This window comes from Thunnus thynnus, chromosome 12 (genome assembly GCF_963924715.1).
Source record: "Thunnus thynnus chromosome 12, fThuThy2.1, whole genome shotgun sequence".
NCBI lineage: Eukaryota > Metazoa > Chordata > Actinopteri > Scombriformes > Scombridae > Thunnus > Thunnus thynnus.
The window spans coordinates 30964762-30978521 of record NC_089528.1 but is presented as its reverse complement, the minus strand read 5'-3'; the positions used below and the strand labels follow the sequence as shown (position 1 = coordinate 30978521).

Here is a 13760-nt window from a genome sequence, read left to right as displayed (position 1 = left end):
ACCTGTACATCCTGCAAGCCATTTCTGGGAAATCAGCCTGCTTCTCTTCACTACTGCCTCATATTCATGAATAGAGATCAAGGGGTGAATGTGCAAAATCTAGTTTCATATGAGCACCTGCAAATTGTTCTCTTCCAGCAGCTCATCTACTTTAAAATCACATCATTTTGATGAGCTTCAGTTTAGTTTCAGGGTTTTGCAAAGTATCAAATCAGATTTAAGAGGTTGTGAAAGTCTGAACTGTGACCAACTCGTGACCTTTAGCATGTTATTAGGAATATATGTATAAAATTCATATTTTTCTACCAATTTTCTAGACAGGTAAACCTTTTCATTTAAAATGTATATTTTTAATCCAGTTTCCTGGTAGTTAAGCAGAGTTTCAGGAAGTTATTCTGGATAATCCACAGAAAACATTGTGAAGAATTTTCATTGAAACTTCCTTCTACCAAAGAAATATTCCTTTGTTGTCTGTCTGTCCCACCCTTTACATTCTGCAGCTCATTTCTGGGAAATCAGCCGCTTCTCTTCACTACTGCCTCCTACTCATGAATAAAGATCAGGGGGGTGTTTCTTTCTCAGAGAGGATATAAAGACTGAACCTGCAGCACTGCCTCAGAGGATCACACACATTTCTACTGTAAGTACACTGATGCTCTTTTTCTTCATGTGCTGTTTCATGTACAATTCTGCTATGTGTCTTTAGGTGTTTCATCTGAGTCCTGAAGTTTCTGGTTGTTTTACCAAAGACTGCGTAGAGTTTAAAAGATGTAAACAGTAATGAATTGATGAATGCTGTGTGTAACTGATCATCCTGTAAATCCTATTTAACCAGACATACAATTAGTACACAAATTGTAAATAAAAGTAGAATAATAAAAGAGTTACAGAAGTTTAGAAAGCAACCTTTTGGTTTTTAATTGATTTTTAGAAAAATTTGACTGTGCTGACAGAAATTTTCACTAGTACGGGAGTAAAATAGTGCTACATTAGCATTGTTGTTCTAGAGATGTCAGTGTTGGTTAGTCAGTCAGTCTATCAGAAATATGTCAACAAATATTGGATGTAGCACAGTGGTGCTTTAAGCCAATTGCTACAGTCAGCATGTTCACATGCACAATGTCAATTTTGAACAAGCTGATGTTTATCATATAAAATGTTTACATCATACTGTATCATGTCAGCATGCTAACCTTTACTAATCACAAACACAACATGCAGCTGAGGCTGATGGGAAAGTCAGTTTCACAGGTATTTGGTCATAAACCAAACAACTGAACACAATCAAATTTTTACCTGATGATGGCGCTAGAAGAAAAGTCAGATGATCACCAAAATTATTAGAATTTATCTTGAAGGGAACTTGAATGTCTGAATTTGAATGACTGATGAGAAGAGTAACACCTGGGGTCCGTTTCACAAAGCAGGTTTAGTGAAAACTCAGAGTCCGTTAACCCTGAAATGAGGGACACTGAATTTTCCGTTTCAAAAAGGGAGGTAACTCAAACCAGAGAAAGAGGGATAACTAGCCTGTTTCAGAGAGAGAGATAACTTAAGCTCTTGGTCAGTTACCGTACTAACAGACTCTATGAACCTAACCTGGTCGGGACCAGGTTTTTCCTCAATGAACCTCGATTTTCTCTCAGTCTCCGCCCTCTGTCAGAGCCACACACTCCATTTGATTTCCTCATTCATTCAGTCAGCAGGTGAGTTTTGGCGTAGCCTAGTTCTGCCGTCTGTCATTTAAAAAAAATCATTAAAAAAAAAAATCAGAGTCAGTATATTAGAAGTCCATTGGGCACAGTGGGTGGCGACTTTTTTCACATGGCATGTCCTTTTGATAACGATCCCGTGGATGAAGGTGCAGCATTACTGCGCAGAGAATTAGCCTAAATATTCGTCGGCAGATGGTTATCAGACCGAGCATAGATGTTCTAGCATTTCCAGAGAATTATCTTTTTGATCTTACGGCCAGCTCCTCTGCCTCCGTTAGAGGTGGCGGTGCTGGACCACCACCCGTTTTACGGGCATCTGCCTTCTTTCTGTTGGCTGAGTAGAAGTCTGTGTTAGTTTAAATAGGCTTAATTATTTAACAGAACATGATGTAGATGAGAAGACATTTGTGTGTGAAACCAGCGTTATGTTTGGGATAAAACAACAGCACAGTCAAACAGCCACTTAATATTTACTTCAAAATGTAAAACATGATCAAAATGAGGTTCCCCCATGAGATTATGCCGAGGTTTTACCTGTTTGAACAATGGTTTTATATTTCATCCTAAACTGCTGCCAAGTGCGCTTCTCCCCCGCGGGATTGCACCTAAATGGAATAAATGAATAGGCGCCATTCAAGCAGTTTTCCCCTGTAATATTATTGTGATTGCAAAGGACTACATTTAAACTTACGCATTGACCCGAGCAGCAATGTTCGCCCACGCCGTCTCCCTCTCTTTTGTAGCTGCAGCGGTGTTGCACTTCTTTCTGAAAACATGTTCAAACTCGCCGTATGAGCGAATTAAGATTTCTGGTGACTCGTTGAATTGGGGCTCCATTGATACTGGCTTTTTATAGTTGTGGTGCACGCGCTTAACTCCAGGTGAAACTACTCCGAGTTGAATAAACTGACTCAAATCAGCTGTTCTGGAACCGGAAACTCAGAGTTTTCTTTCTCAGAGTAGATTAACTCAGAGTTCAGGATTAGACTCAGAGTTTGTTGAACCTGCTTTGTGAAACGGACCCCTGCTCACTCACTCCAAACCACAAATTTATTTAGATAAGAAACACTGTTGGGTCTTTGTCACGTCAAGAAAAAGATTCTGATCCTGACTTAAGTTTATGGTTTGGAGCATCTGAACACCTGTATATACACATTGTTCATCCCCAGCAGCTCGTCAGCATATTGATGAGTTCCAATTTGGTCATAAATTTCTCAACCAACAGGAGATGAAGTAGTCTTGAAGTTTGAATAACACAAATCAGTTAAATTGGCATTATGAGGTTTTCATGTTTTATTTTACTCTTGATTTCAGTGGAGTTTGTCTTTGTTGCAGCAGCAAAAGGTGACAAATGACTAACAGATGTGGAAAGCAGGAGACTCTCAAGAGTGAACTAACAAACTGTTTTTCCTAGTTCAGACTCTGAGATGGATCCTGCAGCCAGCAGAACGATGGAGTTGGCGGCGCTCGGCCGGCCTTTCAGCCTCGGGATGCTGTACGATTGCCGCCAAGACTCACTCATCCCTGGTAAGAGTTCACATGTAAAACATGCAGATTTACTAAATGTAACCAAATAAACCAAAACCTACAGTGTTAATACAATAAGGTGCAGTTTTTTAATATAAAATCTTCTTCAGTCTTAAGATTTGGATTAAATACATGCCCGAAAATTTTAGATATTTGAAAATATCATTCAGTTCATACTCATACTATGATATATAATTTATATTTGGTGATTTCAGTATTGATCTGTTAAACCCAAATGGTCATAAAGACATTAGACTTTATTAACACAATGCTCAGCATTAGTCTATATCCCACGATTATAAAACCAAGTAGAATAACAACATTATAACAACATTAATAGATAATGTATTTACAAATGTAACTTATAGAGGACTGAGGTCTGTACTATGAAGCAGGATTTGGGGTTAGCAAGGTAACTTCAGATTTAACTCTGGGTTTTCAAGGTTACAATGGTGGTTCACTTACCATGGTAATTTTTGCTGAACAGTTAACCTGCTCCAGAGCAGGTTAACTTCAGAGAATCAGATCACAACCTGTCAACACCGCAACCACTAACCAATCAGATCTCTAGAAATAGGCTCAGTGAAGCCAGATAATGAAAAGATAATCCTGGGTATGTTGAACTTGCTTTGTAGTACAGGCCCCGTGTAGGTGGATTGCCTATAAACAGTCTTTGCTATTCTTCAGAAGGATCTTAAATTCAAAGCTGATATTAATGATTGCAAACTGCCATCAATGCATTTAAGTAAGACTGAACGAAAGAAGACTGGAAAGAGGTTTACGTTGATGAACCAGACAAAGCCTACAATGCTTTCCTGGCAACATTAACAGAACTCTATGAGAAAAATTCCCTGTTAAAGAAATCCAGAGGGAGGCATAACTATGTGGATAAACCATGGATTACTAAGGGGCTGCAGAATACATGCAAGAAGATTGATGAAAATAAAATATAAGAAATAGAAAATAAATATAAGAAATAGAGAAATAAATTGGTAAGCATTATGAGATGTAACAAGAAGTAGTATTATTATCAAATTGTTGGAACAACATGCTCAACAGCGCTCAACAGCATAATCGAAAAACATAATAGGAAAGTAGATTACCCTAGTTATTTTGTTAAAAATCAAAATGTAACTATAAATAACATAAAAGAGGTTGCTGATGAATTTAATTGCTACTTTGTTAAAGTTGGACCTACTTTAGCAAATTACTGAGCCAAGTAAGGACATATAATTTTGGACCAAATCAGACGGTGCGGTGAAAACACCAGTCCTCCCATTCATTTGAAGGGGGGAAGTGCGTTTTGGTCCCAGCGGCACCACAACAGACTGCGGCTGGAAAGTTGAGGCAGAGAGAGAAACGCAACCTGACATCACTGTGGCTGAAGGCTGTGGCGGCCAATCACAGCTGGGGATCAGACTGATCAGTGCTGTAAACTCTGCCATGAAGGAGCACAAAGATGTTACAAGGAGGGGGGGAGGACATTTCTCTTCATTCGATAACGTTAAAAGTATATAAAAAAAATATAAAAAGACGAGCGAGAGAGAGAGAGAATAGCTGTGGTCAAGCGACCTAGAGAGTGAATGAAGAGAGGAGCACTGGTAGCAAGGAAGCAGGTGAATCAGATCAATAAAACGTTATTTTCTGATTGTTTCACAGTGGTTACATTCTAGAGCACAAATAAACACGCCCACAACCCCACACATCTCTGCTCAACCCTGCGGCTGAACACAGCACCATCTGATTTGCTCTGGCCTAACTAGGAAGGTATAGAGGATGAAAACGAACAAGTTCATGAAAATAAGGTTGTTGATATGGTTAATGAATTCAGGAAGAAAAAGAGATAGACATTTATTTTCCAATCACAGACCGGTGTCTCTCCTTCCCCAATTCTCAAATATATTAGAACAATTATTTGTACAAACACTTGACAACTTTATTGATAAACATAACTTATCAAGTGACCACCAGTTTAGATTTTGAGCTAAGCGGTCTACCCTTATCATTAGCGCTGTGGAAGTAGTAGAGAATATTTGAACTGCACTAGACAATAAAGAATATATAGTTGGACTATTTATAGATCTCATTAAAGCGTTTGATACAGTTGATCGGGGTTTATTTGTGAATATGGTATTAGAGGGGTAATATACTCCTGGTTGAGAATCTGTCTTAAAACAGATATCAGTATGTTCAAGTAATTAATTTAGATTCAGAACTTATGAAGGTCACCTGTGGGGTTCCACAAGGCTTGATGCTGGGTCCAAAGCTCTTTATACTCTATATAAATTATATTTATAAGGTGTCAAAATTGTTGCATCTTGTTATATTTGCTGAAGACACAAATTTATTTTGTTCAGAGAAAAATTTGTTCAGAGAAGCAATTTTGGATACAGTTGAAGGGGAATTAGAAACCCTAAAGAAGTGGTTTGATACCAATAAACTGTCATGAAATCTAAGTTAAACAAAATTCATTGTGTTTGGAAATCAATTCTTAAGTAACTCTTATAAATGATGTACACATTGAAAGAGTGTATGAAAACAAATTCTTAGGAGTGATAATGTACCATAAACTCTGTTGAAAACCTCAAATAAATCACATCAAATCAAAACAGTGTAAATCCATTGCAATACTGCACAAAACTGAGGACATCTCGAATCACAGCTCATTATTTACTCTATACTGCTCACTCATAGTTCATACATTACATACTGTGTGGAAGTATGGGGGAACACAAAACTAGCACAAACCCCATCATTATACTGCAAAAAAGTAAAGCCTTAACAATTGTCAATAACGCTGATTACTATGACCTAATCAACCCATAATTTAAAGCAAAAGACAGAACACTTCCTGACTGTATCCAACAGTTGTTTTCATTGAGGGAGAGCAGGTATCCATTCAGGGGAAACTTTGTTTAAAAAAAAGAGGGTAAGAACAAATGTGAAAAATAGATGTGTGACAATTAAAGGGGTCAAATTATGGAATAGTTGTAACAATGAAATAAAATAATGTAGCAATATGTGTTAATTTAAGAAAACTTTCAAAAACATTATATTTGAAACACAAAATATGTGACCGACACTGAGAAATGCCTGACTATTATGATTTGTCTTTGTTTTGTTTATCTGTCTCTGTTTTTAGTGATGTTGTGTTTCTTTATTATATTTTTTCTTTGTTTAGTTTTAAGGGTAGGCAGAGCTGGTTGATTCAGCTCCTGTCGGGAGATTATTCTGAAATGGAGACCAAAAAACAAACATCAATATACTACATACAAGTATAAAATAAACAGCCATATGAACATATACAAGTGGCCCCCATACACGTTTGCCAATGTGAAGCCCAGAGAGGCATAATTCCAGCTTTAGCGTTTCTCTTATTTCAGTCAGGACCACTTAAGTCCAAGAAAACTTTTATTGTCACTTGCAGTAATTAGATTTGGTGGTATGACTCTGTTCTGGGAGCAGCAGCAAAGACCCCAGGTACAGAACAGAGCAGGCAGCAATGACAACAGAAATTACATTGTTTAACTCAGAGACAGAATTGGTGCTTTGCAATATGCTAATGTGTCTCCTCACTTCCGTCACTTGCATCTCTTTCTCACGTCTCATCTCCTCACAGCAAGGATGCGAGAGAGAGATGTGAGGAAGAGATGCGAGGATGGAGGAGTTTTCCCATTTAATGGGACGTCCTCGCTCACTCTGGCCTCATTTTGATGAGATGACAACTACTGATGACACACAGCACCTCAACTGTTAAATATGAAGAGGTCAGCTATCAATATGTAAATATTATTAAGTAACAGTTTAAACTCCAAAGTTTAAACTTAAAATTCATGTACAATAAATTCAAACTTAAAACTGTTACTTAATAATTTCTACATATTGATAGCTGGAAAGAAAACATCTGATAACTGCTCCAGTGTTTTATCATTTGATTATAGATCTATAGCAGCATCTGGCTGTCACAGTTGCAGCCTGCAGAATATGTTTAAATAAAATTCACGCTCAGGATAATTTTATAGGAGACATGCAGCTGTGCTGCGTCATATTTTCCTGAAGGAGCTGAGATGTACTGAAACAGAAAAGAATAAAAGAAGCCTTTGGCTTATAAAAAAATAATAATCTTACAAGAGTGTTTTTGTGATTGATTCATGATTTAGTCATTTTTATTTTATGAATAAATATGAAAAGCTGCTGTTGGTGCAGTCATTCCTGTTACACAGGTAGTTTATCTGATCTGCTGCATTACAACAACAACCCGACTGTTAACTGTCCCGTCAGATCAGCTGACCAATCAGTGAACACATTGGATCAAAGGGGTGTTGCCATTTGGTATAAAACTTTGGCGTAGGATACATCTGTGGTTCCTCACTTTAAGCTCCTCCAGGAGCCTTTTCTCTCCTCACTCCTCGTTTCGTCCAGGTGCATTTAAGGAATTGGAGGATCTCCATGATGATGGAGGGGGAACGACTTCCAGGTCAGGGGAGAAGAGAGGACGTGAGGAAGCATAATTAGCATAAAAGCACCCCTTTTAAGGATGAGCTAGGGTGGAGGCGAGTTGCAAGTGGCTTACAGAGGGCAAGATTAGACAGGCTGAAGCAGCTTAATAAGGAACCATGTATGAGATTTGCCAATTGAATGCATAGAAGAGAATCAGCTGATGTGGGCTGGATTGTGAGCTGAGCATGACTTTGTGGCCTGCCTGAACTAACACGATGCTCAATTTGTATCTAAAAGACTTTATCAATCCTTACTGTCATGTAATGAAAGGCGGTTTAACATATTCTCTGGTTTTTGCAGGCATGACACTATGGGACTGTGATGACCTGGAAAAAGATACGAGAGAAAGACCAAAACCTAACAGTGACTTTGAGATTGTTGCATCTGAATCAACTGAGGATAAATCTTCAGCGCTAAAAGTTGAAGCATCTCTAAAAGCAAGTTTCTTGGGTGGACTAGTAGAGGTTGAAGGATCAGCTAAATACCTTAACGATCATAAGAAATCCAAAAATCAGGCCAGAGTAACACTGAACTACAAAACTACCACAAAGTTCCAGGAGCTGTCAATGAATCATCTTGGAAGAGGCAATGTCAAGCATCCATATGTCTTTGATAAAGGAATAGCAACACACGTCGTCACAGGTATCCTTTATGGGGCACAAGCCTTCTTTGTCTTTGACCGTGAGATGTCTGAACAGGAAAATCACCAAGACATTCAGGGCAACTTGAAGGTGATGATCAAGAAAATCCCTAGCCTCGCAATAGAAGGGGAAGGTTCCTTGAAAATGGAAGACAAAGACATAGCGAATGTTGAGAAATTCTCCTGCAAATTCCATGGAGATTTTTTACTGGAGAAAACTCCAACATCCTTTCAAGATGCCATACAAGTCTACCAAAGCCTGCCAAAATTGCTGGGGGCCAATGGAGAAAAAGCTGTACCAGTGAAAGTCTGGCTGTTGCCACTGGTAAGTTTAGATTCTTCTGCTGCACAACTTGTACGTCAGATAAGTATAAGATTAGTGCAGGAATCCCAGAGTGTCCTGGAGGACTTCACTGAGCTGGAAATGAGGTGCAATGATGCAATGAGAACCCCCACTGCACAGCAGTTCCCACAGATTGGTAAAAAACTAAAAAATTTTAAAGAATTTTGCTCTGAGTTCAAGCTTGAATTCCAACGAACTTTGGCAAAAAAACTTCCGTCAATCCGGGGAGGAGGGGAAGAGGAGGCTGTGCTCGCAGAGATCCTGAAGAAAAGACATTCTTCTCCTTTCAACAGCAAAAACCTCCATGAGTGGATGGACTGTAAAGACAGAGAAATCTGCATCTTAAAATCTTACACCAAAATGATGAAAAACACCAAGATCATCCCATCTAAAAATGTGCTTCATGAGGAAATTTTCAGTGCAGAGCATGCTGTGTGTTTTGTTTTCACCTCACTGGGAAGTGCTGAGCCGTATCTCTCAGCTTTATCAAACTACTTAAAAGAAATACCCAAACCAGACGACCCCAAAGATCCACATTGTCATGACATAGAGAGGACACAATGGTACCTTTCAAACAAAGTACTTGATGCAATGACACATAAAGCAAAGCTATTCAGTGATTTTGCAGAGGCCAACAAGGACAATGAGAACATAAAGTTCCTGACAGTAGGTTTAACAAATGAGACACAGAAAGGTTCAAGCATCTACCTTTATAAAGGCGGCCATTCTGTCAGTGAGAACTTTGAGCTGCCTTCAAAGCCTGAAACAGTGACAGCAGGTGATGTAACCCACAACAGTGTGACACTAAAGATTTGTCCACCAAGATTTGGATCAGAGAATGTCACCTCCTACTCTGTAGAGTACTGTGTCAGTGGAGAGGATGGATGGCAACAAAAACCAGCACCAAAGGCTGAAGAAGTCACAGTGAGCGGCCTGACTCCTAACACAGGGTATATATTCAGATGCAGAGCAGTGACCTCAGTAGGTGTTGGGCCAGCCAGTGAAGTCAGCAGTCCCATTAAAACCTTACCTTGCAGCCCTCCTGGAAAACCTCAAATTGAAACAAACTCAAGTGAGGTATCGGTTAGCTGGGAGAAACCTGCAGAGATTGGACAAGATGTTTTGAGCTACATCGTGGAGTACGCCCAAACAGACAAAGGGGTAAAAGATGAAGATCTTCAGTGGAACCACATAATGTCAGGAGCTGAGAGGGTGATCATTTCAGGGCTTCAGTCAGAGACAAAATATGCTGTTAGGGTCAGATGTGATTGTGGTGTAGCAGGCAGAAGCAAAGAAAGCATCACTGTGAATGTTTGTACAGCAAAACGTGAATTTGCACGCCTCGCTGAATTCCTGAAACATATCAGCAAGAGTACAAATTCTGAATCCCCCTCACTTTACAAACTGCCTCTGAAAGAAGAAGATATGGACATAGATGGTTGCCGCAGATATAACTTTGGCAAAGAAAGTATGAGACAAAATCGTACCATAATGCTTCTTGGAGCAACCGGATCAGGAAAGTCCACTCTCATCAATGGAATGATCAACTATGTTGTTGGCGTGGAGTGGAAGGACAATTTCAGATTTAAATTAATTGATGAGGATCAGTCAAAATCACAAGCTGAAAGCCAGACTTCTGAAGTCACTGTGTACAAAATCAACCACCAGGAGGGGTTTCAAACTCCCTTCTCTCTGACCATTGTGGACACTCCAGGCTTTGGAGATACAAGAGGAGTCAGAAGAGACAAAGAGATCACAGAGCAAATCCGGAAGCTTTTCACCTCTGTGAATGGAGTCAGTGAGATTGATGCAGTGTGTTTTGTTACTCAGGCCTCTCTCGCACGACTGACAGCAACACAACGATATGTGTTTGACTCGGTGCTCTCCATTTTTGGCAAAGACGTGGCCGAGAACATTCAGATGGTGGTGACTTTCGCAGATGGCAAGCAGCCACCGGTTCTTGAAGCAATAAATGTCTCTGGGGTTCCATGCCCAAAAAATGACATAGGGCTTCCAGTTCACTTCAAATTCAACAACTCTGCATTGTTTGCAGACAACGGATGCATCAGTGAGAGGGCCCATGATGAGGATTCTGATGAAGATGACGACAAGTTTGATGAAATGTTTTGGAACATGGGTGCCAAAAGTATGGAGAAGTTCTTCACCGCTTTGGGGAAAATGACAACAAAAAGCTTGCTAATGACCCAGGAGGTTCTGAAAGAACGCAAGCACCTTGAAACAGCTGTTGAAGGTTTGCAACCGCAAGTTAAAGCTGGATTAGCAAAGCTTGAAGAAATTAAGACAACAAAAGAAAAAATTAAAGAGCATGAAACAGTCATGACTTCAAATGAAAACTTCGAGATTGAGGTGGATATCATTAAGCCAGTCAAAAAACAGCTCACAAAGAAAGGAGAGTTCATTACCAACTGCCAGAAATGTTCAGTGACATGCCACTACCCATGTGGAATAGCAAATGATAATCGGAAACGTGACTGTACAGCAATGGATGGGGCAGGGATGTGCACTGTCTGTCCTGGAAAATGCATTTGGAGTGTGCATTTGAACCAGACATACAAATGGGATTATGTTAAAGTCAAAGAGAAGCAGACAGTGCAGGAGTTAAAAGAAAAGTACGAAAAAGCTACGAAAGAGAAGCTGACTATTCAAGACTTGATTGAGAGGCAAGAAGAAGAGATTGTTCGCCTTCAAGAGAGGATAGTGACCCTCATGGATCAGTCATCCCAATGTATAACTCGTCTGCAAGAGATCGCCCTCAGGCCCAATCCTCTGACCACTCCAGAGTACATTGACATGCTGATTGAAGGGGAAAAGTCAGAGGCCAAAGAGGGTTACCAGGCCCGAATTCAGTCTCTGGAGGCAATGAAGGACAGGGCAAAAATCATCTCCAAAGTAGCTAAAAGAGATAAGCTTGCAAAAACAGAGGAGGAATTGTCTGAAGAAAAACAGAAGAAGCAAGAAAAGAAAGGTTTCCTGAAAAAAGTTGCAAATTTCTTTGGATATTAGGGAAAAACAAGACAAAAGGTCTGCAGCCATGTTAGCGGCATTGTGAGGTTGTAATGCAGGTGGTTTCCTATGATTGGATCACTTGAAGGGATTGCTGATGAGGGACAGCTGATAACAACCTCCCCTTCCCCTCTTCCACTTCCAACAATGGAGGCCGTTCCTCAGCAGTTTGGATTTGTGTTTATTGTGAGTGATTGTAAGTAGAAGCAGCACGTGTTCAGACTAGGAGCTTCTTGTAAACTTATACTGTAATAAGTTGGGTTGTTTTGGGGGTGGGGGTGGGGGTGGGGGCAGGGGGGGTCTGAAAATTGAAAATAATGAATTTCATGGACTAATTCATTGTAAAATGTAAATATTTCAAACTAGTAGTAGCAGTTGGTAGGAGTAAGAAGCCCTTTTCTTTTGCAATCATTTTTCTCATGTTTTCAGTTAGGAGGTTAGAGCTTTGTCATTTATTTCAATTTTGGGTTTTTGTAGGGAAGTTTAGGGTTTGGGCTTAGAAAGCTTTTGTTTGTTGTTTTGGGCATTGCTCATCTCCGAAACTTTGTTCAAAAACATAAACTGCTACTACAGTATGCTATGTTATGTCAAGGTTTCCCTTAGAAACGTAATAAACTGAAAATCATAGCATAACTGAAATCACACAGTGCTGTTTTAACTACACTCTATCATACAGGAGAATACACTGATTGAAAGATATTACAGCGTTTATGATTGTCCTATATTTTAACTTGTGACACATTTTGGGGTATTTGTCTCTTTTATTGCTTTTTGTTGCCCAATTGTACCTTCAGTACTAGAAATGACATGTAAATAATCACAATGAAATTTGACTATTAAGATGTCAGTAATAGATTGAATTGTTATGTGACTGAGATGTGATAATAAATCAGTTTTGTTGGATATGTGTTATTTTCTCTCTCTTTCTTTTTCTTATTGGCTCAGACTGTTTACTACAGGTTATGTTGATATTTTGAGGCCAGGTAAAGGTTTCATATAAGTTTAACTTTCACATAGCACAAGTGCAACTATTTTAGACCTTCTGTTGAATGTTATTATTGCTATTTGTGTTGTTGAAATACTTTTAAGTCTGCATATTTAGGTTCTTGCTTGTACAGTTACTGTGCATTCAGTTACATGCTTGCAAGCTTAATTTTATAAGCTGTAAAGCAAAAAGAAAAAAAGATAACACACAGGTGTTTTTGTGTCTTCATACTTACAGACTTGACAAGTTCTTTTTTTAAGAAAATAGAGGGTCTCTAAAGAGAGAGGTTGGGACATTCAACTTCTCTAATCAGTTTCTTTGAAGGTGATACAACCTATACAGTTGGCTTCATAATTACCGTACAGTCACCGTACTGTGAGTTCCGAGTTACTGTAATTACCAGTTTTAAACTTGTAAGTAGGATTCACATCAACATCTAACTTGTAGTTACGATGGGGACACATGTTTCAATGAAATATGTTTCCATGACACTCTGAACACGTAACACTTTTATCAGAGAGGTGTTGGGCTGGTTTTGAATACAGGATGTGTTTCTCAGTATTTAAAAACATCTGGAGAATCTTTTTTAAAAAGTGATCAGTTTTTATAGTGCAGACCATATTGAACAAAATATTGATAATGAAAGCAGTAAGACCACCTGTATTCTGACTGTTCATGATCATGGTCTCAGATTTAAGCCATCCATACAAAAGCAACACCAAGAGTTGTTCAGCAGATTTCGCCATTTCACTGCATCAAATGCTGCAAAACTGAAACATTTTCAACACAATTGCTTCATATTGTTTCAGTACCTCAGAAAATACACTTTGACATTACTTTTAGTATTTTTGCACTGTTGTGTTGGTACTTTAACTGAGATAAAACATGTGACTTCTTCACCTCTCAGAGGAGCTAAATGTGTCTAAAGACACAAACTTTTTTTTGTCTAAGAGATAATTTAGAGGTGCTTTCTCAAAAACTTTTCTGTCCATCTGGCTCAAGAATTTAACATCTGCAGCACAAAGA

At 39.0% G+C, this 13760-nt stretch overlaps 1 protein-coding gene across 2 annotated transcripts; it reads left to right on the top strand.

Annotated features, from left to right (window-relative positions):
* Nucleotides 1–603: 603 nt before the first annotated feature.
* On the top strand, nucleotides 604–12652 carry LOC137194739 (uncharacterized). Of its 2 annotated transcripts, none has more exons than XM_067606860.1 (3): nucleotides 604–640; nucleotides 3135–3242; nucleotides 8043–12652. In XM_067606860.1, exons 2-3 carry the CDS (start codon nucleotides 3143–3145, stop codon nucleotides 11747–11749), a joined length of 3807 nt encoding a protein of 1268 aa, XP_067462961.1. In that variant the 5' UTR covers nucleotides 604–640; nucleotides 3135–3142; the 3' UTR covers nucleotides 11750–12652. The 2 variants fall into 2 exon arrangements, with proteins under 2 accessions (XP_067462961.1, XP_067462960.1); XM_067606859.1 differs by having other exon boundaries at nucleotides 617–640; nucleotides 3130–3242.
* Nucleotides 12653–13760: the final 1108 nt, after the last annotated feature.